This window comes from Rattus norvegicus, chromosome 12, assembly GCF_036323735.1.
Source record: "Rattus norvegicus strain BN/NHsdMcwi chromosome 12, GRCr8, whole genome shotgun sequence".
Classification (NCBI taxonomy): Eukaryota; Metazoa; Chordata; class Mammalia; order Rodentia; family Muridae; genus Rattus; species Rattus norvegicus.
This window is the reverse complement of record NC_086030.1, coordinates 20,381,503-20,403,742: the sequence shown is the minus strand read 5'-3', so window position 1 is coordinate 20,403,742 and position 22,240 is coordinate 20,381,503. Positions and strand designations below refer to the sequence as shown.

At 52.9% G+C, this 22,240-nt stretch overlaps 1 protein-coding gene and 1 non-coding gene across 9 annotated transcripts in view; both read right to left on the bottom strand.

Moving 5' to 3' along the window:
• Positions 1-852: 852 nt before the first annotated feature.
• Positions 853-22,240, bottom strand: part of C12h7orf50 (similar to human chromosome 7 open reading frame 50) — a 103,923-nt gene continuing 82,535 nt past the window's right edge. Inside the window, exons 1-4 of one of the 8 annotated variants that reach the window (XM_063271581.1) lie at positions 14,877-22,092; positions 6,234-6,424; positions 2,661-2,742; positions 853-1,855 (exon numbers count right to left, since the gene is read on the bottom strand). In XM_063271581.1, coding sequence (XP_063127651.1) covers positions 1,676-1,855; positions 2,661-2,678 — 198 coding nt within the window. In that variant the 5' untranslated portion in view covers positions 2,679-2,742; positions 6,234-6,424; positions 14,877-22,092 and the 3' untranslated portion in view covers positions 853-1,675. Of the gene's footprint in view, positions 1,856-2,660; positions 4,309-6,155; positions 6,425-6,576; positions 6,808-6,839; positions 7,006-14,876; positions 22,093-22,240 lie in introns of those variants that run through there. The other 7 variants (XM_006248959.5, XM_063271580.1, NM_001025033.1 and 4 more) reach the window with 7 other exon arrangements.
• Positions 12,253-12,348, bottom strand: Mir339 (microRNA 339). The gene has a single exon (NR_031784.1). It is a non-coding gene; the product is annotated as a microRNA 339 (primary transcript).

Here is a 22,240-nt window from a genome sequence, read left to right as displayed (position 1 = left end):
TCCTCCCTGTGACGCATGTCCTGGTCACTTGGAGCTGTGAGTGGGTGGTGGACTGTGTCCTCTGTCCTTGGATCAGAACAGCTGTCATCACCTGAAAGACCCTGGAAAGACACGGCCTGTTGACATTCCTGTAGGAAAGGGATGGGTGGAAGTACTACTCCATCTACCAGAGATCCCAGCCACCATTCCCTCCTGCCTCTTCCACTGTGGGCTGCAACCCTGCTTGGGCATGAAATACTTGGCAAGTCAGATGAATCTGCGTAAATGAAGCAAAATCCGTAGCCCGGTGGTAGGGCACGCCTTTAATCCCAGCACTCGGGAGATAGGCAGGTGGATCTCTGTGAGTTTAAGGTCAGTTCAGTCTACAGATCGAGTTCCAGGATAGCCAGGGCTACACACAGAGACCTTGCCTAGAAAAAAACCAAACCACCCAAGCAAAAAGAGAAGTGTGTAACATACACCACCTGCAGCCTTGCTTCTGACCATGCGCACCATGCACGCCCTCGTGCACCCAATCTGCCACCAAGACACCTTGGCCCTGGCCAGATGTTAGCAGCCTCTGGGCTTTGTTTAATTTTGTTTTTCAAGACAGGGTATCTCTGTGTGACCCTGGCCATCCTGGAACTCACTCTGTAGACCAGGCTAGCCTCGAATTCAGAGATTGGTCTGCTTCTGCCCCTGAGTGCTGGGACTAAAGAGTCTCGTGGCTTTAACACCAAATGTTTCTGTCACAGAAAACACGTTTTTGGTGTTTCGCCCCTCAGCATCTCAGCTACCAAGCTGCCCCGTGATTGGGCAGCATTAGACAAAAGTCATGACTATGCAAACTTTCCTTTAATAAACGGGAAATTATTTGTATTCAGAATTGTTTTAATAAATTTCTTGAGATATGGCATATATTTTTCTGTAAATCTCTTTTATAAACCTCTATACCTGGGGTATAAAAGTGACTGATGCAAAGGGCCGTGGATAAGGAGGTCAAGAAGCTGTGGCTGGAAGCGGGAGAGGCTGAAGGCGGACACAGGCCGTGGTTCCCATTTGCAGACCCCAGTGAACTCACTACTCCCTGAGCCAGACTCGCACCAGATCCTCTCTAGCCTGTCAGTGCCCTCCCTGTGTGGCATCGATGGGCGATTCTTTATGGTCTGAAAAGTCATCCAATGGGAGTGGAGCGTGTGTTCTGATGGTGTCATGGGCCCAGATACAGATGCTTAGTCCTTCTGTTTCCAATGTGCTGGCCAAGAGGTTCAGTGAGAAGGAGCTGGCCCAGTGCTGACACTAGGGACAGCTGTGACTGCCAAACTGAGTAGGGATCATGGGGCAGCCACACAGGCCCAGGGGCCTCAATACGAGCCCTCAATAGGGTCTCCCTGAAGACTGGTGAGCTGCACCCAGGCTGCAGGCTTGGGCCAACCTTTAAGATACCCTTGGTAGAAAAAGAAGACTCTGTTCACAGCCACTTCAGGGCCACTCATGCAGGAGTGGCACCTTAGAACTATTTCAGGGAGACCATGTTCAACTCCCAAGGCACCAGAAACTGTTACAGCTTATAGGAGGGGGATGGAAGGACTTTGGAAGGAAGTCCTCGAGCCAGATGACCTGCTGGTGACCCGTTGGCTCCCACAGCTCTGGGAAGAGGTAGCAGTGCGTCCTCGGGGCCAAGGCGGCTCCTCCGCTAGGAGAGCAGCTGGAGCACCTGCCGGAGGCGCTGCATCTTCCCCAGAGACCTGGCCTTGGGGTCCGTCCCATCCAGCTCCTGCATCAGGGTCTCGGCCTTCTGCACTGTCAGCTCTCGGGCACTGCCCCTGAGCCCCTCGAGGTAGTCCAGCAGGGTAGAAAAGTGCTGTTCAGGAACCTGGAGGGAAAAGGGGACAGTGCTGAGGGCCAAGGCGTAGGGACCCTGAGCTGTGGGCACGCAATGGGAGGCTTGGCTTTCTCCCTGTGCTGCCGGGGGAACCGACCTATGTCATCTCATGATGGGGTCTCCCAGTACAGCTGTATGCAGGGAGCCTCGTCCACCCTGTTGCTACTTTGTCAGGACAAGGGGGGGGACATGGTGGGTAAGAGGCCACTGTGCTGGCATGACTCTCCTGTACCTCGGACATTCCCTGCATAAATTAAAAATGCCTTCAAACACTGTCCCTAGCCCAGGCTGGCCTTGAACTTGCCTCATGGGCATAAGGTCCTGGCTTCCATGCTCAGCCTGTGGTGGTACGGACCTGAGCTCAGCAGTGCTGCAGGACGCAGAGTAGGGTGAGGAGTTTGCGGCCATGAAGGAGCCTTGCTTAGCTGTCCATGTGCTGTGCATGGACCTGACACCGAGTGTCCCACTGTCCACACAGGGACCTGACACCCGAGTGTCCCACTGTCCACACAGGGACCTGACACCCGAGTGTCCCACTGTCCACACAGGGACCCTGACACCCGAGTGTCCCACTGTCCACACAGGGACCCTGACACCCGAGTGTCCCACTGTCCACACAGGGACCCTGACACCCGAGTGTCCCACTGTCCACACAGGGACCCTGACACCCGAGTGTCCCACTGTCCACACAGGGACCCTGACACCCGAGTGTCCCACTGTCCACACAGGGACCCTGACACCCGAGTGTCCCACTGTCCACGAAGGGCCCCACCTCGACCCATGCATGTGCACAGACCTTGTCCTCATCGTACATGTGTAGCAAGAGCCATGTCTGCCTCGTCTTCTGGAATCTCCAGCTCTCTTGCTTCTCAGCCCACCTGGGAACCAAGACAGAGACCTCAGGACGTAGAGCAGAGTCTCGTGGGCTGCCTGAGAGCATGGGGCAGCCGAGTCTGGCTCAAGGGGGACGTGCCCTTAGCATACCCGCCGTGAGTCCTCAGGCCACCTGCCCACATGTGTCCACAGGGTCACCTTCAACTCTACAATGCTCTACCATTTCGCTACATTAAAGAAAGGCAGCAGTCTACATGTCTTCAGGTCAGTTTTTCTTTCTTTCTTTTGTTTTTTGTGACAGCCTCAAATTCACTATGTAGCCAGGCTGATCCCCATCTCAGCCTCTCAAGTGCTGGGACTAAAGGTGTGCACCGTCGTCACCCGGCTGAGGCAGGGTCTCAATCTGGCCGGTCTCCTCAGTCAGTCTGGACGCAGGATTCCCGATCTCTGCCTTCTAAGAGAGAACTACAGGCAGAACCCCACACTTTCCCGCGAATCCTGGGGATCCACACTCTGACCCCCAGCTTCTGTGGTAAACACTTTAAGGACTAACTCATCTACCCAGCCTTGGTTCATTAATTCTTCACTGACGTTTCTGCCTAGGCCACGGAGGGTCTAGAATATGCCGTCGTTAGTCGGAATTTTCTTGCAGGCCCCTGAATGACTGCACACGACCCCCAGCTCACCCACCAGGCCTCTACATCCTCCTGGGCAGAGGCACCAGGAGGGAAGGACTAAGATTGGTACCCAGCCTTGCACCTCTGGCCCCTGCTCTCTGGCTCTCGCGGCTGCTGCACAAGGCTCTCGGGCTGTCCACTGAAGCCACAGTTCTCACTCCACCTCAGGGTTGAGCTGAGCTCTACCTGATACCTACTTGAGTATTCAAGTCCATGGAGGGCCTCCAGTTGTGTGTGGACCCCAGGGTCAGTCAAGGGTTCCACTTTCTGAGTGTGTCCTGTTTCAAGGTTCCCACCCCACACATTCTCCCATCACTTTCACACACCCTAAGTCCCTGAGAGTGGCTTCCCCAGGACTGAAGGATGCAAAGTGGAGGCAGGACAGCAGGCTGGGAAGGTCAGCTAGAGGTTACATAGAGACCAGAGCACTCAGGCCACACCCCAAATACCTGAAATGGCAGGCAGGGCTAGCTCTGAGCCCAGTAGGTTTCAAGGCAGGAAGGAAGTGGCCATTTGGCAGACACCCTCAGGTCTCCCCAAGTTCCCAGCCATGCAGGTATGGTAATTGAGGCTACACCATTGATGGTACAACGATACCATGGTAGAGAATCCAGGAGAACAGAGCCCGAGCACACATGGGGCTTGGGACGCAGTACAGGCTTCAGCTGCTCCCTGGGCTTGGCCACCAGTCCTGGCAGACATTCCCAGGCCTCCAGTGAAGGAGTTGGTTGCACTGCATTTGATCTGATTCCCACAAGGTACTGTGCCCAGGTCCACTGGGCTCTGTGGTCTTCCCGAGCATTGTGGGACTGAGGCTTTCTGTGGTATCTGAGCCAATCCCACCTGAACCTCTGCCGGCTGTAAGTGATCCTATGAAGCACAGACAGCAGGGCCAGGAGGAAGCACAGACAGCAGGGCCAGGAGGAACACGAGCTGTAAGAGAACGCCACTCTCAGGGGCTGGGGATTTAGCAAGCACAAGGCCCTGGGTTCGGTCCCCAGCTCCGAAAAAAACAAAAAAAAAAAAAAAAAAAAACAAAAAAAAAAAAGAGAAGGCCACTCTCTACCTCACAGATTCCATCATCCCCCGTTTCAGGAAACCTCGACCGACCAAACACAAGGAATCCTGCTACAGCCCCAGCTTCTGGGGCTCCTGACAAACCACCTCTCTACTAGGATCCATCTGGATCCCTGGGACCTGCCTGAAAGCTGACCTGACTTGGAGACAGGCCGCTCTCTCCACTGTTGCCTCTGTGTCCTACATGGAGGCTGCCGAGCCTGAATGCTCAGGCCCCGGGTAGAAGCTCTCCGGGGACACAGCTGTTGTGAGGCTCCAGCTGCCCCCCACCACCAGATTCCTCTCAACATCTGCCCAGTGTGATGGTTTAATGCTGTCCACTTGATAGGATCTAGAATTGCATAGGAGACAGACCTCTGGGCACATCTGTGAGGGAATGTCTAGATGGGGTTGATGGTGGTGGGAAGAACCACTCTGAATATGCTGGTGTTCTGTCCCCTGGGCTGGGGTTCTAGACCAAATAAAAAGGAGAAAGTGGGGTTGGGGATTTAGCTCAGTGGTAGAGCGCTTGCCTAGCAAGCGCAAGGCCCTGGGTTCGGTCCCCAGCTCCTAAAAAAAGAAAAGAAAAAAAGAAAAAAAAAGGAGAAAGCAACAGCATTCATTTCTATTTTCTGCCACACAAGGACACTACATGACTAGCCATGTCACCCTCCGCCATGATGAGCTGCAGTCCTGAACAGTGGCCCCAAATAAACCCTTCCTGCCATAAGCCACCTTTGTCAGATGTTGAGACCACTTGGGCCCAGTAGCTAAGGGTGTGTATGCTCTTTGCCTGGAACTGCAGCTCCAGGGACTCTGACACTATCTGCTGGCTTCCACCGGTGCACATGTGTGTTCATACACACAGAATTAATAATAAGGTTGCTGGCCGCGGTGGCACACACCTTTGATCCTAGCACTCTGGGAAGCAGAGGCAGGCAGATTTGAGTTTGAGGCAGCCTGGTCCACAGAGTGAGTTCCAGGACAGCCAGGACTATAGAAAAACCCTCTCATAAAACCAGTAAGTAAAATAAAATAAAATTTAAAAAATTTATTTTTCTGCTTTAAATATTTTTAGTTATTCTTAACTATGAATGCAGGAACCTGTGGAGGTCAGAGGTGGGCATCGAATCCCGTGGAACTCGAGTCATAGACAGTTGTGAGCTGCCATGTGGGTGCTGGAAATTGAGCCCAGATCCCCTGGGAGAACAGCCAGTTTTCTTAACCACTGAGCCATTTCTCCGGGTCCAAAATAAATCTTAAAAATAAAGCACCTGGGAAGAGTCCTAGCTGAAGGTTTGTCACAATCTGGAACCTACCATGGTTCAGGGTCCTGTGGGCAGAACACCTGTTTTCAGTGCTCAGCTAAGATTGGGGAGTCTGGGCACACAGTAGCCACAGGACACCTCCACAGGGTGAAAAGGAGGGGGGATGCGTGTGCCTGAGGGCAGTTCTGTGGATACAGAACAGGCAGGGCAGGGCCTCCCCAGTACCTGTCAATGGCTGACTGAGCTGGATGGACCACCCGCCCTTCCCCACCTACCACAGTGGACCACCCACCCTTCCCCACCTGCCACAGTGGACCACCCGCCCTTCCCCACCTGCCACAGTGGACCACCCACCCTTCCCCACCTGCCACAGTGGACCACCCACCCTTCCCCACCTGCCACAGTGGACCACCCACCCTTCCCACCTGCCACAGTGGACCACCCGCCCTTCCCCACCTGCCACAGTGGACCAGCCTCTAGCCAGCACCATGGCAGCAGCAGAATGTTCTGGATTCAGCCCACAACAGAGTTTACCCTTGGAGGTACTCCAGGGCCAGGACAGCAGCTGAGGGCTTGGCTGGCGGAGTCTGAACCTTGGCAGTCTGTGCTGTGGCAATGCCTGCCTCCCGCAGCCGCTTCTTCTCTTCCTTCTTCCGTTCCTTCTTCAGTTTCCTTTCCAAGACCCTTCTCTCCTCTGGGGACAACTCAGGGCTGGCCTCCTGCACCTGAAAGTTAAGGACAGGCTGTCAAACTGGGTGTGGGTATGGAGCTAAGACAGACTGCTGCCCGCCCACCCTTCTATTCATAGCTCAGGTGCGGAATCCATCAGGTTTCAAGAGCATGGACCATTGTTTCCTGAGCCTTGTGCAGTACCCACAGTAGCCAACAGAGGGCAGCAGTTCCACGGAACTTTGCCTGTTCTTTTCTGGCAAGTTCTTGGTTCCTGGCTCCAGCCAGTCCTTAAGACCTAGCTGGGTGCTGGCACGGTCTCCATTGCTAGGGACACCTCTCAGTGAAGATCCCACAGAGTAGGATGTGGTGCTCTGGCCTTGTGAAGCACCACTTCTGGAGGCATCTTGCCGAGGAAGCCCATGCCTGCCCTCTCCCTCCCTGTCCTAGGAGCCAAGTGGAGGACAGTACCACAGAGGCATTTGGCAGTGCCAGCATGTCAGTCCACTTTCTCTTTCCTGGAAAAAGCAGAACCAGTGTTGATTCTGATGTTGCTAGAAGCCCGGAAAGGGTGTGGGAACATGGTGAGGAACCCAAGTACACCACCCCAGCCTTTCCAGGAAAGGCGAGCTTCCCCATGATCCCAGGTTCCCACAGGTCCCACCCCCAGGGCAGAGTAACAAAATACAGCAAACAGAGGCACTCCCTCCCCCCTGGAAACCCACGCCCACAGTTCAGTCACAGGACACCCACACGCTCAAGTAAGAACGGTTTCTCCTCAGTCCACACAGGAGCTGGGCCATCAGGGGCTCCAGAGACTCCAGTAGGGCGCCCTCCTCCACACAGGAGCGTTTGCCTGGGGCCCAAGGCAAACTCTTGCTTCCCTCCCCCAGTCACCCTGTATCCCTGCAGCTGGAGAGGTCCCAATCTGAGAAGGCATTCTGGGCAGGTTGCCTGAGGGCCCTCTGGGGACAAGGAAAGGAGTCTAGAGAGTTAACTTAGGCCTGGGGGGGGGGGTGTAGAAGGGGAGACTGGCTGCCCCAGCTACCAGCTCCGATTGGCTTTGGCCAGGTCCCAGAGGCTGTGTGGCTGACAGTTGTATAAACTGTAGCAATGGAAAAAAAAAAAAAAAAAAAGCAGACAGCTTCCCCCAGCCTCCGCAGGCCTGCCTCTGACCCCACAGCCACAGCCACATGTGGGGCACAGTGCCACCAGGGCCAAGGTCCATCAAGGGAGTAGACAGGGCAGGGGAGCAGTTAGATGGATGATCTGGGGAGGGGACATTAGCCTCCCACTGTCTACAGGGCATGACCTCAGCAACCCCAGGCCCAGGATCCTGGTCTTTGGATCTAATGATGCTGCCTGTGGACACCTGGCTGGGAGTCCTGTCACACACACTAGAAGCTCTGAGGGCTGTCTGGAGTCTCCTGGGGGTCTGCAGCCCTTGTGCCCTCCAAGAAGGAGAGCCATGGTCCCTGGACCGAGTTGATGCAGGAGAGACAGGCTGCCACCAAGATCGCAATTGTAGAATGGGTCTGTTGAGGTCACTCTGCTGTAGGAACCCAACTGAGAGAGACACCGTGTGCATGAGGTCAAGTGTGGGAGCTCTCGCCTAGAGAACTGAGTCTACATCGAAGCAAGGCTTCCATTCCCTACCCCTGCCCCTGTCCAGAATCGGCCACACAGCAGACTCTTGTTAGGCAACTTCCCCCATCTTCAGAAAGTACAAAAATAGACCCCTACTTCTGCTAAATGGGCTGACTTCCCTCTTCAGAGACCCCACCGTGTTGTCTCTGGCACTGGTTTGAATTCCTCGTGGAGGATCCGTCATACCGTCACCTGCCTGTCCATGATATTAGCAGCAGTTCTAACCCAGAAGAGCCTCGACAGCAGTGGTTCTCAACCACTGGGTCGCGACCCCCCAAAACCAATAGGAAACCCTGACATTCACATTACAGTTCATGACAGTAGCAAAAATACAGGTATTAAGTAGTGACGGGAGTGATTTTAAGGGGGGGGTCTCCACAACACGAGGAACTGTGGCTAAGGGTTGCAGCACCAGGAAGGCTGAGAACCAGGGCTCTACAGTAATGTATCTCAGTGTCCCCCCTAAATGCCCCCTGCCCCCAAGACCTAACACTGCCTCTCTACTGGATCTCTGAGGGAGCTCATGCTGGCCCCTGTGAAGACTGCAGAGGGAGTCTCTATCTGAAGCCACGGAGGTGACCACACCTCTGCCATCACTCTGTAGCTTGGGGTTTTACAGAAAGAGGAAGGCCATGTTAGAGTTGGGGCAGTGGGAGCTGGGGCTTGTAATGTTTGCCTAGCATGCAGACAGTCCTGGCCCCAGCACTGCATAAAGCAGGCATGGTGGAACACTTGCCTATCCGAGTACTCAGGAGGCAGAGGCAGAAAGATCAGGAGAGCAGAGTGAGTCGGCCTATCTGTCTCCACTTCATTTATCAGCCGTAGGATTACAAACATGGACCGCCACGGAGCTTTCAATGTGTTCTCATGGGATCTGACTCAGGTCCTCCTGCTTGTCCAGCAGGCACTGGCTGACAGCCACCTCTCCACCTCCTGTTTCTTTGTTGTTGTTAAATTATTTTTAAGATGTATTTAGGTACATGGGTGTTATGCCTGCATACATGTACATGCACATGTGTGCCTGGTGCCCTCTGATGTCAGAAGTCAGTGTCAGATCCCCTGGAACTGCAGTTACTGGAGAACTGGATGGTTCTGATCATGTGGGCACTGGGCGTTGAAACTGGATTCTCTGGAAGCCGGACAAGTGCTCTAAACCAAGAAGCCATCTCTCCAGCCCTCAAAGAGGAACTTGGTATGTGGCCCGGGCTGGCAATTCTCCTGTCTCCGTAGCCTCTGGAGTTCCGGGTCAGAGCTATCATACTCAGCGTCTCTCCTCTTTTTAAAGAGAGGAGCTCATGTAGCTCATGCCATGCTGGGTGGAAATGGCTCTGGTGTAGAGCACTTGTTGCTCTTACAGAGGACCTCAATTATCTGGAATTGCAGCTTCAGAGGGTCCAATGTCCTCTTCTGAACTCTGGGTACATACGTAGTGCTCATACACATATGCATATAAAATGTGAATGTATATGAAGTAACCTTTTAAAAACCCACAGTGTTGTTGCATTAAGAACAGCAGCCGCAGGCCTCAGACTGTGAAGTGCGTTTCTGTCCTGTATTAAGCCACGACTCTTCTGAGTTCCGCTTCCCTTGAGAAAAGGCACAAATTTCACTTGAAAGGGCCCTGTGTATGTGGTTCAAGCTGAAAAACCTAAAAAAAAAAAAAAAAAAAAAAAAATCCCCAGAAAGCTGATTTGGTGAAGACTGGTTCCTGATTCGGGGAGCCTGGCAGTGCTGTCTGTCCCATGGTACGGTGGGGACACTTGGGTTGCCTAAATGGATGCTGTATCCTGTGGAGGATCCTTGTGTGGATGATGGACTGAGCTCCTTGCTGTCCCAAGAGGCAGGGAGGAAACCAGTTGTCCTTGGTAGGCTGACACTTTTGAGGCCACGGCAGAATCAGCAGTCTCCCAAATGGCACCCATTGAAGGTTCCTCCACCCACATCTCCATCAACACTCACGGTTTACACTGATCCGGGGCTGGCGGAGCAGGCAGCCTTTGTCCTATGCTGACAGGCAAGGCTTGCTGAGGCTCTGGAGACTGAGAAGGAAACTGGACCATCCCCCAACAGCCTTGGTAGCTGAATTCAAGACTGCCTGGTCTCACACCAGGTGACAAGGTGTGTCTTTTCAGGGAAGTGGCTGTTGTCACTCTCCTGGTCCCCACTATACCTAGAGGACCTGGTGAGTTCAAGTGAGAGCAACAGTGTCTATGACAGGGCGCCAGCCCTAGCCTGAGGTGTGAGAGCAGGTCTTCCTTGTCCCCAACACTCAAGGACCCAAAGCTCTTGGAGTTGAGGCCAGGTTCCAAGCACATGACTTCACCCAGTCCGTCTGTCTTCTGCAGAGTATGATGGGGGTGGAGGTTAGCTGGCACGATCAGCTTCAAGCTGACCTGGAATTATAAAGCCCAGGGTAACGTAGCCTCCCCTTAGAGACAATCTTGCCTCAGTCTCCCTGAGTTCTGGGAGTACAGATATACATTTTACCCAAAGGTGTTCAGAAGAGTCCTAGCCAGCCATTCTGAGCCACACTGGTAACAGGAGCCTGACCTATTTGTGCCTGTTGCCAGGTGAGGAGGCTTAACTCTATCACCTGTGAGCAGGGTCACCCAGGTAACCTGGTGCTGTCTGCCAGCGGAGACGCCAGGCAGCACTTTCTCCCCCGCCATCACCAGGTGGTACGTAAACCCAGGATCAGCCTTGAACCAGGGCAGCTGCGTGGGCTTGCTTCTCTTGTTTATTCCTAGATTTAATCGGGAAGCCCTACTGTTTTTGAAGTCTCAGACCCTGAGGAGACACACAAAGGTGGGTGCTGCAGTAAACCCCCAGCTTCAGGCACTCCACCATTGCCTCAAGCCCCTCCCTCGGTTCCATGAGAGTCAAAAGAGACCTTCTGTGTGGGAGGCAGAGCAAGGGCCCACTGTCCTTCCCGAACAAAGTCCACAGGGCAAAGAGATGTTCTCCCTCTTCGTGGAGCTAGAGAAGTGAACTTCCGGCCCTGGCCAGGGTTTCACCTGTGCTGGGGCCAGTGTGACTGGGGTATGTCCTCCTCATAGGGATTTGTGCAGTCAGTGCCGAGTTTTTGAGCATCCACTGGGTTGGACATCTTGATCAAACATTCTTGGAATTATGGAGGTGGTTGGTGAATATACCCCGAGGATTGAGAGTCCAAGGCTGGCTTGAGCTTGGTAAGTCTGTCTCAAAAATAAACAAACCCCTCAAAGGTTGTTGTACGGCTTGGTGGTAGAGGACCTGATGGGGTGCCAGAAACCCAGCTCTGTATGGCCCTCTTTCTGGGAGTGACTGAGGTCAGATGTAAAAGGATGAACACAGGTGAGGGTGGAAGGACCCTCTGTCGTCCCCACTCCATCATGTGATCTGAGCAGCTGCACTGGGGGCGCAGCTGAGTAGCAGGTCATTTGACCCGATTCACACAGGACCTAGTCCCAAGGGCACAGCAGATGGCTGACAGAGCCCAGCACCTGGCCTTACATCCACCACATGCCCACGTGGTGCCTCCAAGGCTGGAGCATGGTCTCTGATCCCTAACACCCCTAGACACGTTCGCCAGACATTGGAAAAGGCCTACATATGACAGTGATGTTTGAGGGGAAGACCACGAGCCCTGCAGAGGCTGGAGGAACTGGATGCCAAGGGCCGTGGACTCTGGTCTGGAGACCAGAAGCCTGTTTCCACTCCTCAGCCCAGAATCACCCCTCATCCATTCACTTGGATTCAGCCTGAGTCCAGGGTCCCCCAGAGGTGTTGAGAGCCCGTCCCCAGACCTCAGCGGACTACTGCCCAGCTATGCACATACTCAGTAGCAAACTTTCCAGAAATCAAAATAAAAGCCCAAGCAAATAATGAAGAATGAGGAGAGAGTGTGTGGGAAATGAAGCTTTTTATTTGGAGGTAATTATTGAAACACTGTGGATGTTGGAAGTGACTGCCAGGCTCCAGGTCACGCACAGTAGAATCAACTGGTGCTACAAAGGACGCACACAGAGGGAGGGACCTGGAAGGCTCACTCCCTCACTCCCCTCCCCTCCCATGTCTGCTTAGATGGAGATGATTAGGACCCCAGTGGGGTCAGTGCCTTGCTTCACTGCACAGAGGAACCAAAGCCCCCTCCATTCTGACCCATGGAATGACCCGCAGATGTGCACACTCGAGTTGGGGAAGCTACTGCATCGACAGCCGGTGGCTGTGAGCATCAGTGCGCTGCAGGCAAGGGTCTTTGGGCAGTGCAGGGGTGGACTCTGGCTCTGTCGTCGAGGCGCTCACAGGCAGGCATACGTGAGCTCCTGGAGGACAGGGACGGTGTCCACCCCGTCCAGCTCTGCACAGCTGTGCTCTCTCTTGCCACCTTGGTGCCAAGGCAAGGGTCACACCCACCTAGGGATCTCCTAGGAATGACTTCTCAAACGCACAAAGTAGTTACTGTGTGCAGGCATGCACAAAATGCCACCTTAAACTCCATGCTAAAAGGACGACAAAGGTGACAGACGCGGCTCTCAATGACCTGAACGGCACAGGCCAGCAGCAGACCCGAGGCTCTCCCTGAGAAGTAAAGACAAAGGAGACTGGGCTATCACCAGCTGCCATAGGACACACGAATGAATCCCTAGAGGTGATTCTGTCACTGCCACCAAGCCCAGGCTCTGTCCAGGCCACAGATCCTTCTGCAGTCACTGCAGAAACACCATCTGTCACTTGGGGGCTAAACACAGGCTGAAACCTACCCTTGACCTCAGACTGCAGGTAAGACAGCCTGGACCCCAGAGAATCACCTTTCTCCCAGACTCCAGTACAGACCACATGGCCTCTAGGTTGCTAGTCCCCAACTGTAGATCGGTTTTCTTGGCTCTCTGGCCTCAACCCACCTGACTCAGGCTGACTGGCCTCACCGACGGGTTCTAAAGGTCCCATTGGTTTGCTAGGTTTAACCTATACCACTGCTATCTCACAGGCTGCCACTCACGTGTCCACCGTTACTGCGTGACCAGTCCCGCCATGGGAGCAGACAGACCCCTGAGCTTGAATAGGTGGGGAGATTTCCTTGACTAGGATGAGGGGCTGGCCCCAGAAGATAAAACCCCATTGCCTGCAGGTCACGGAACTGGTCCCAGTAGCTCTGGCCCAAGTTTAAGTGCTAAGCTCAATTCGTCCATCAGAGAAGCTCCTGGGCCAAGAGAAAGGACAGAAACAGTCCCTGCCACCTGAATCATGGGGGTGGGGATGAGGCACAGGACAAGCTCCCATCCAGGTCTACTCAGAAGTGGCAGAAAGCAGCCAACAGGCAGGGCAGAGGACCCTGTAGCTGGGGAGATGGGGCGGTCTCTGATCAGACACCTGCAGCGAGAGACCCTGAAGTGAATGAAGGAGAGATGTTCTGAGGCAAGGAAGCTGTGGACAGCTTTCTGCATGGGTGAGCATGACAGCTACATGCAAAAAGGGAGGCAGGCAGACAGGACCAGCCTCCATGGCCCCTGCATGCATAACTGAGCGTTCCCAGTCCGGGAAAAGCCAGCTGGCACAAGAACCTCTGCACTATGCAGAGCCCACGCTGCAGCCCTAAGCTGGGACTCGGTCTCATCTGCTGCACTGCAGCTTCATTCGGCTGCAGCTGCCTCCTTCACCCTAGCTGTAGCTGGGCCAGGTACCCACATCCCCTTCTCTAGAGCTTCCCAGCTTTGTCCACCCCGCAGAGATGGGTGCCCTGCTCCCAATTCTATTTGAACCTGCCGGTAGTCAAGGCCTTTGATTTTTGGCTTCCTCTGGTATAGCAGCTGTGTCCACATCCAAAACGGTCTGGTGGACCCCCAAGTGACATTAAGCTCATGGACGCTTTCTTGCTGTGGCCAAGAAAGTCCATTTTTCCTGCTACAGTGGGTCCAGTAACCATCCTGCAAGGTCAGATGGCTCAGCTCACCTGTTCAAAGTGACTCCCCAGGAATCCAAAACTGCACTTTTTGGTTTTGTTTTACAGCAGAAATGTGAAGACAGCTCTGAGCCAATGAGGGCAGAGATGACCAGAACAGAGAGAGGCAAAAATGACACTCACGAGATCCTCTACAGTTGCTACTAATTTGTTTGTGCTGATCTTGCTATTTTATTGCAGACCGGACTTCTAAAGCTTGAAAAACCCATTAAGCAAAGTGCAGAGTCATCCAAGGGACGGGTGCAAACAGTTGCAACTGGGCAGAAAATGGTGTCTCTCAGGAAAAAAACAATTATGCACAGTTAAAACTATCAACCTCCAGGCTTCCACACTAGCTGAGCATTCTGTGATCCTATTTCTTCTGCTCCCGGCCAGTGATGTGGCAAGTGACATCCTGTGAGCACAGACTGCAAGGTTCTCACCTCAGGGTCCTAACTATACCACCTTCCCCATAGACTTTAGGATTTCCTGCAGAAAGGCTCACCTGGGAGCAATTGAGAAGGCCTGAAAGAATGTCTGCCTCCTGGGAGATGGAAAAAAAAAAAAACCCAGGCGAGTGGAGCAGGCAAGAGTGAAATCAACATTACACAGGGACTTCATTAAGTGCCACAAAGTTTGTCATTACGCCCCTCTCACTGCTCACAAGCAGCTTTTACTTAAGTCGCGATTTCTGGGTCAGGGCTCTGCACACACCGCGGACACCCCTGAGGTCCACAAGGCTGGCTGGTTAATAAGACAAGCGATCCCAATAGTAGGAGGCCAGTAAGACAACGAGATGGGCCCTGGCTGTAGGCTCGGGGTTTGGGCAGGCAGAGAGCGGTGCGGTGGGGCACCCGGACGACCTCGCGTCGCTACAGGGCGAGACCGCCACCGAAGCCTTGGGGCCACCTCGCACTGCCCGCACCGGGCCACGCACTGACCTCGCTTGTAGGCAGCCGGGAGTCGTTGGTGCGAACTGCAGGGACTGAGGACACTTCACAGCAGTGAGCCCCAGACTGGGGCGGAACCAGATTCAGCCGGCTGGACAGTGACGCCGGCGCGCCTGCGCCCTTGGCGCGTGGGCGTGGCCTCTGCCGGGGCTTGTCCCGGCACCAGGGGGCTGCTTGTACGTCGGTGGCGTGGGTGGTCCCATCTACGGATAACTAAGGCTATGGCTGAGGTGTATGCTGTTGCCATGCCTCCCTCCAGCTCGCGCAGACTTGTGTTCCACAGCTCCCAACACAAAATTAGGAAAGGTTTTCAGCGGTTGGGTTGGGAGCACTTACTGAACTTGCAAAGGGCTGGTTGGGTTCCCAGAACACACAAGCATCTGAATTTACAGTTCCAGAGGGGTCTGACATGCGCTCGCTCGCTCCCTCCCTCCCACGCCCCAGAATGAATGTATGAATAAGGGAGAAACACACACACACTGAGTGTATGACTAAGGAAGAAACGCCCAGCGACTCTTCTGCATCTGTCTCCAAGTGCTGTCATTTTTGAAATGAGACACCTTGCCAGGTGCCCACATAAGAAGAACAGTAAGAAACGACCTACAGTTGGTACCTAAGAACACGCTTCTTCCACACCAAAGACTATTGACCTTGGCAATGAAGGAAATACAAAGATTCATCAAGGCGGACTTCGGAGCACGTGATGAAAGTCTGCTCCCAAGGCCATGAGGTGTGCTCCATTCATAAAGTCCCGAGATGTCTTACTGTAAGGGCTGCCAGGAAGCAGGACTGGCATATCTGGAGAGATGTGGGAGGAACCTGTGGTATCAGAGCTGGACACAGACACAGCGCCACGCTCCAGGGGGGATGCAGTGGGGATGCTGCAGTAGTTATGAGCATCCTCTGTGCTATTTTTCCAACCAGGGAACCCTTATCTATTTCAAAATACAAAGTCGAAAATAGCAAAGGTAAAAGAAGAGGAGTCACCAGAACATCCTTCGTGCTTTGGCTGTTGGCTAGTTTTTTGTTTTTGTTTTTTTGTTTTTGGTCAACTTGACACAGTAAGGGTGAGGATGAGGATCAGCAACTGAGACATGCCTCCATCAGATTGGCTGGTGGGCAAGTCTGTGGTACATCCTTTTTGTTGTTTTTGGTAGTGATTGATGTGTGAGGGCCCAGCCCACTGTGGGCAGGAGGTCCTGGGTGCTTATAAGAAAGCAAACTGGGGGGGTTGGGGATTTGGCTCAGTGGTAGAGCGCTTGGGTGGCAAGGCCCTGGGTTCGGTCCCCAGCTCTGAAAAAAAGAAAAAAGAAAAAAAAAAAAAAAAAGAAAAGAAAAGAAAAGAAAGCAAACTGGGTAGGTCACCGTGAACCAGCCAGCAATGAGATCTTCCGTTGTCTGCTTCAGTTCCTTCCTTGAGCTTTTGCCCTGACTTCCCTCTGTGATCATGTGGGACCTGAGAGGGTTAGAAGAAGTAAACCCTTCCCTCCCCAAGCTTAAGTTCTCCTGCCTCCACACGGAGTTGCACACAATGGACACACAGGATACAACTAGGTGATCAAGTTGGATTAGCTTTCATTAAGCCTGCCGAAAGCCTGACGAAGGGCGTTTGAATCAAGCTGGGTGGACACTGTATAAACCCTTTTGGAGCTTCTGTAAAAGATGAAAACTGTCGGGAGGGGGCTGGGGATGGCTTAAGCACGATGCTTGCCTTGTAGACTTGATGACTCAGGTTTGGATCCTCAGAGTCTTAACTTCTCTTCCTGACAAAGGCAACTTAAGAGAGAAAGTTTGTTCTGGCTCCACAGCTCAGGCAGGTTAAGTCCACCATATCAGAGAAGTCAAGGCAACGAGAACTTGAAGCAACTGATAATGTGGAATCAGGAAACAGGTAGAAATGAATGCTCAGCTCCCTTTATTTAGAGTATGTTACCAGCCATGGGACATCCCTGCCCATAATAAAGATGGGTCTTTCACATTAATTAACATACTCAAGATAGTCCAGAACAAGAATGTCCAGAGGCCTGTCTCCCAGGTGACTCTGGATGCTGTCAAGCTGACAATTAACACCACCCATCACACCAGGCATCCAAGTAACCTGGCACGGTTTGCTCTTGCTCATCCTGGTAAGAGGGGCGGGGACAGGAAGGTCCCTGAAACTCTGGCTGGCCAGCCAGCCTAGTCTAATTGGTGAGTACCAGGATCAGGGAGTATACTGACTGGTTTTATGCCAATTTGGCCCAAGCGAGAGTCATTGGAGGAGAGGGCTTCAATTGAGAAAATGTCTCCATAAGATCGGGCTGTAGGAGGGGCTGGGGATTTAGCTCAGTGGTAGAGCGCTTACCTAGGAAGCGCAAGGCCCTGGGTTCGGTCCCCAGCTCCGAAAAAAAGAACCCCCCCCCCCCAAAAAAAAAGAAAAAAAAAAAAGAAAAGATCGGGCTGTAGGCAAGCCTTGTAGGGCATTTTTTTTCAGTTAGTTATTGATGTGGGAGGGCTCAGCCCATTGTGGTTGGTGCCATCCTGGTGGTCCTGGGATCTATAGGAAAGCAGGCTGGGCAAGCCATGGGAGCAAGCCAACAAACAGCACCCCTCCATGGCCTCTGCATCAGCTCCTGCTTCTTGGTTCCTGCCCTGTTTGACTCCCTTTGATGATGGAAGTTTGAACCAAATAAACACTGTCCCTCTCGAGTCACTCTGGCCCTGGTGTTCTATCACAGCAACAGTCACTCTAACTAGGACAGGGAGAGACTTTATATCAAACATAAGTCCAGGAGAGATTGAGAAAGACACGAGATGTTGACTTCTGGCCTGCATTCACTGGCGTGCACACACTTTGGTTGTGGCTGGACCACCCTCACGGCAGCCCGTCTGCTTTCGTACTCCGCAGGCTCCCTGAGGGAGCCACATGGAAGGACAGCATCACAGAAAGAACTGTTACTAAACCGCTCTGCAGTCACTGCAGCCACCTTGGATGGCCTATGGCTGGTGCAAACAGAACCTACTTTATTTGCATGCAGAACTGCTGATTGGTGCAGGAACACTTGCCACACCCCTTTACTGACACGTGCAGTGATGAGCTGAAGCTAGGGTGTCTCTTGTTTGTTTCTGTTTATTTGTTTATATTTGGAGGCCTTTTCTTTGTTATTCTAAAGCATGTGGGTGTGTGCAATGTGTGTGTGTGTGTGTGTGTGTGTGTGTGTGTGTGTGTGTGTGTGTGTGTGTCTGAGGTTGACAGCTGGAATCTCAGATTCCTCTTCACCTGATTATTTGAGGTAGGACCTCTCACTTGGGGCTAGAACTCACCAAGATGACTAATCCAGCCATCCAGCTTGCCCTAGGGATCCCAGCTCCACCTTCTTACCATTGGAATTACAGGTCATGTCCGCTAGGCCAGGCACTTAGTGACCAATGGGGATCTGAACTCTGGTCCTCACACTTGTACAAGCACTTTATCCACTTTATCCCAGTCCCTTGCTAGCAATTTTGTTTGCCAGGGAGTGCAGGTGGGAAGGGTGGGGGTGGTACAAGACAAGGTTTCTCTGTGTGGTCCTGCTGTCCCTAAACAGAGATATGCTTGCCTCTGCCTCCTAAATGCTGGGATTAAAGGCATGTGCCACCACCACCTGGCTCCTTGCCAGCTTCTTCTTGAGCCCAACCACAGCACTAGGGGAACAGCTGTCTTCCAGCTGAATGACAAACCTGCTTATAGAGAGAAGGGCATTGGCCCCAATCACAGCAAACCTAGCATGCAAATGAAGGCTTCTATTTCCACCAATCACAGGCTCATCTCTTTCCAGTTAGGTCCTGAAGTCCCTCTGCTAGGCCTAGGGGAAGTGCCCTCCCTGTGTCTAAAGTGCAAATGGTTACAACTCGAGTGCACTTTTAGGTTTGTGATAGCAAAGGCTGGTACAAGGTGTTTGCAACAGTCCTGCCCTCAGGAGCCCGAGCAGTCAGCTTTACCACTGAAGAGTTAAGCTTAGAGCAGCTGCTGCCTTACGGGTCATTGCTGGGCTCATCTGACTGACAGTTCCTTTGCTCTAGACAGCCTGGCAAGCCAGGAAGTGCCCAACAGCTGCCAGGAAGGTCTCATTGCCCATCCTCAGCATGTTCCTTAATACAGGGAAATGGACGTCTCACTAGGCTTAGAGAGCTTGTCATTAACGCTATCGGTGTTAGGATTTTGCAGCATTAAGACCTCGCCCATCCAGAAAGAAGCGAGTACCTGTTTCACTGGGATCAACCCAGAAAACCAACCATACCATCCCTGTTATGCATGAAGCCCAACTCCAGCCACTGACACTATGCACAAGAGTGCGGTTTCCTGCACACTGTTTGATGGGTACTCGGTGGCCTCTGAAAGCTCTACCTGTCTTCCAGGACAAAATGCTGAAGGTGGGTTAGCCTGCAGCCCTGTGTGTTTTTCATTGACTGCCGTCCTTCCTCTGCTCTGCTGACTTTCAGCTAGAATGTTCCCTGTCACTCAAAGCAGTTGAATGGCTGTAAGTGACAGGGGCCCAGGCAGCAAAGGTGACCCTTTGTGGATCTGCGTCAGACAGAGGCACACGATGGTAATTGGGATCTGGAGGAATCGGCAGTGTCTGTGCTATGGTGGTGTCACTTCTCTTTGCCTCCTACCTAGTCAGCAGTGAGAGTGGCCCGAGTGGCCCTGGCAGCTGGGGAACAATATCTCTGACACACAGACCCAGAGAGGGCAGGCTAGGGGCAAAGTCAGACACAGGCATCTCTATTTTTAGCATCTGCCAGCCGGAAAACCACCTCCTTCTGCTTCCCTTCTCTCTAGCTGCCACTGTTCGTGCCCGCAGTGATCTGCGTAGGACCAGAATGTCTAGGTCCCACAGTACCAGCCAGGCTATGGCAGGCTTGTTCTGATGCAGAGTTCCCAAAGTCTCAGGCTAGAGAGGCGAGACTGTGGAGAGGAGGGCTCCCAGGGCCACAGGAAAGGCTAAGGGGCTTGGTGTATCCTGGCAGACCCACATGGCTGGTTGCTCCCACCACACATGCTGACAATTCCTGTTGTTTCTGGAGCCTCCCTGAGGGCAACTGCTCACATGCCTGTGACTAGTGCTCCTACTCCTAGAGGGGACTTTGGTCAGCACAGATGCTCTGTTAGTCAATAGTCCCAGACACTACAGTTTGTCACCAACAGAAGACCGTGAGGAGATCTTCTGAGTGTGAACCGTGTCACTGTATGCCAGGCTCTCCTCTGCCAAGAGCAACTGAGAATGACATTGGGATCATCTTGAGGCCAGAAGGCCTAGCCACAGCTGGAAAGGAAGCCTGGCCCTTCTCGAGTTACTCATGGGAAGATCTGTTTCCACTGAGGACAGGAAAGGCCCTGGCAGGCAGCCAGGGTGGTGGACTCTGTGAGAAGGCATGGGAAGGGTACAAGAAAGGGCATGGGCACCTGTGCTGACAGAGAGGCTCACCACGCAGGAGCCTCAGCTTCGAGTGGACTCAGACCACCTGCCCCGCCCCAGCTCAACTCTTCCACCTTTCCTTATTTGGGTGATCAGTCAGATGGCTCTAACACTTGGGAGGCTCAGGCAGGAGGATCACAAACTCAAGGCTAGCCTGGGCTATAGAGTAAAACCCTATGTCAAAAAGTGTTTGTAATATGCTAGGTCCTCAATGGCACTAGGTTATGTCCCTATAATTCTACAAATAAAGTAATGTGTTTATTGAGAGAACCTCATGGAGATAAGGCTAGCTTTAAAATTGCTCTATAGGCAAGGCCGGCCTTGAGCGCTTCATCCTCCTGCTTCCTACATGCTGAGATTACAGGCATCCACCGCCATACACTGTTTATGTGGTGCTGTGGCTGGGCCCTAGGCTTTATGCATGTTAGGTAAGCATTCTACCTACTTAGCTACAACCCCCAGCCCCCATTGAAAACTAATAAATTAACTTAAAAGTATTCCCTGCCCCCGGTCAACGTTCCCTAGATTCAAATCTACACGACAGTGCACCAACGCACAAGAGGAAGTGGCGAAAAGGGGGAGCCAGTGAGGACAGACGTAACCCCAATACCCACCAATCCCCTGAAAGACCCAACACAACGTCTCAGGAAACAGGGCTACTCTCAGGTCCCTGCCCAGCAGTTCTAAGTGCCCTTGTTGAGGAATGCAGCTGATCTTATCGACTGCCACTCCAGAACACCAGGAAGACCTGCCAAGTCCCAAGAATGTGGCCTGGGAAGGGAAGTTCCGGCGTTTCCATGGTGCTTGGCCTCAGCAGGGCACTGGGCTGCAGTGTGAGATGAGACTCGTGACCACGCGTACATGGCATGCGGAGGCCTGAGCCGGGGCCATGCCTGACCCTTAGGAGCCCTCCCTGCAGCACAAGGGGGGCCAATTCTGTGGGATTTTTTCAAATATCAACCCCAGAGCAGGAGGTGAGACACAGCCTCACACACCCCTACCATGTCCAAGATGTCTAGCTTGGGGACTAGCCTGCTCAATGAGAAAACAGTCTGCAGTCAAGTTGGCAGCTGCGGCCCTGTGCGACGGTCTCCTTGCCTGGACTCTCCTCCAGCGTTGCTCTTCCTTTGGACATCTGTACTGTGCTTCCATGGGGCAGGGCAGGCAACCAGTGGGCACTCTGCACTGGGACACCAGGAGGGCTCCGTTAACTGCCAGCACTTCTTAGCTGTGAATGAAGCCTCACAGGAACCTGCGGATAGGCCCCAGGAGACTGACACTTTGGAGATGGATAACGCAGCCCAGACCCTCACCAGGAGTCCTGGGGGCTGTTTATTTATGGTTTAGTTTTGTTTTTATGTCTACCTTGGCAGTCATTCCTCAGGTGCTGCCCACCTTGTTTTTATAAGACAGGGTTGGTTTTGTGGGGGAAGGGTTGGGAATGGTTGGTGGCCTGAAACATGAAAGTTAGGCTAGCCAAGGGGCTCTGCTTGCCACCTCTCTAGCACTAAGAGCACAGGCTACCACACTCAATCTTTTTGACATGGGTTCTGAGAGATCACATATAGGTTCTTATGTTTGCAATTGGGCCAATAACTCCAGGACCCTCCCCTCACTTTTGACAGTCTTGCTTTGAAACCCCAGTTGGCCCAGAATTTGCTATGTAAGCTACAAGGGCCTCAGATTTATGGCAGTCCTCCTTGCTTCTGCCTTTGAGTGCTGAGAATATAGATGGGCACCATCATGCCCAGTTAGGCTGGCTGGCTCGTTCGCTCGCTCTCTCTCTCTCTCTCTCTCTCTCTCTCTCTCCTCTGTGTGTGTGTGTGTGTGTGTGTGTGTGTGTGTGTATTTTGTTGTTACTGTTTGTTTTTTAAGACAAGATCTCATGTATCCCAGGATGCCTTTCAGGTGATTTTT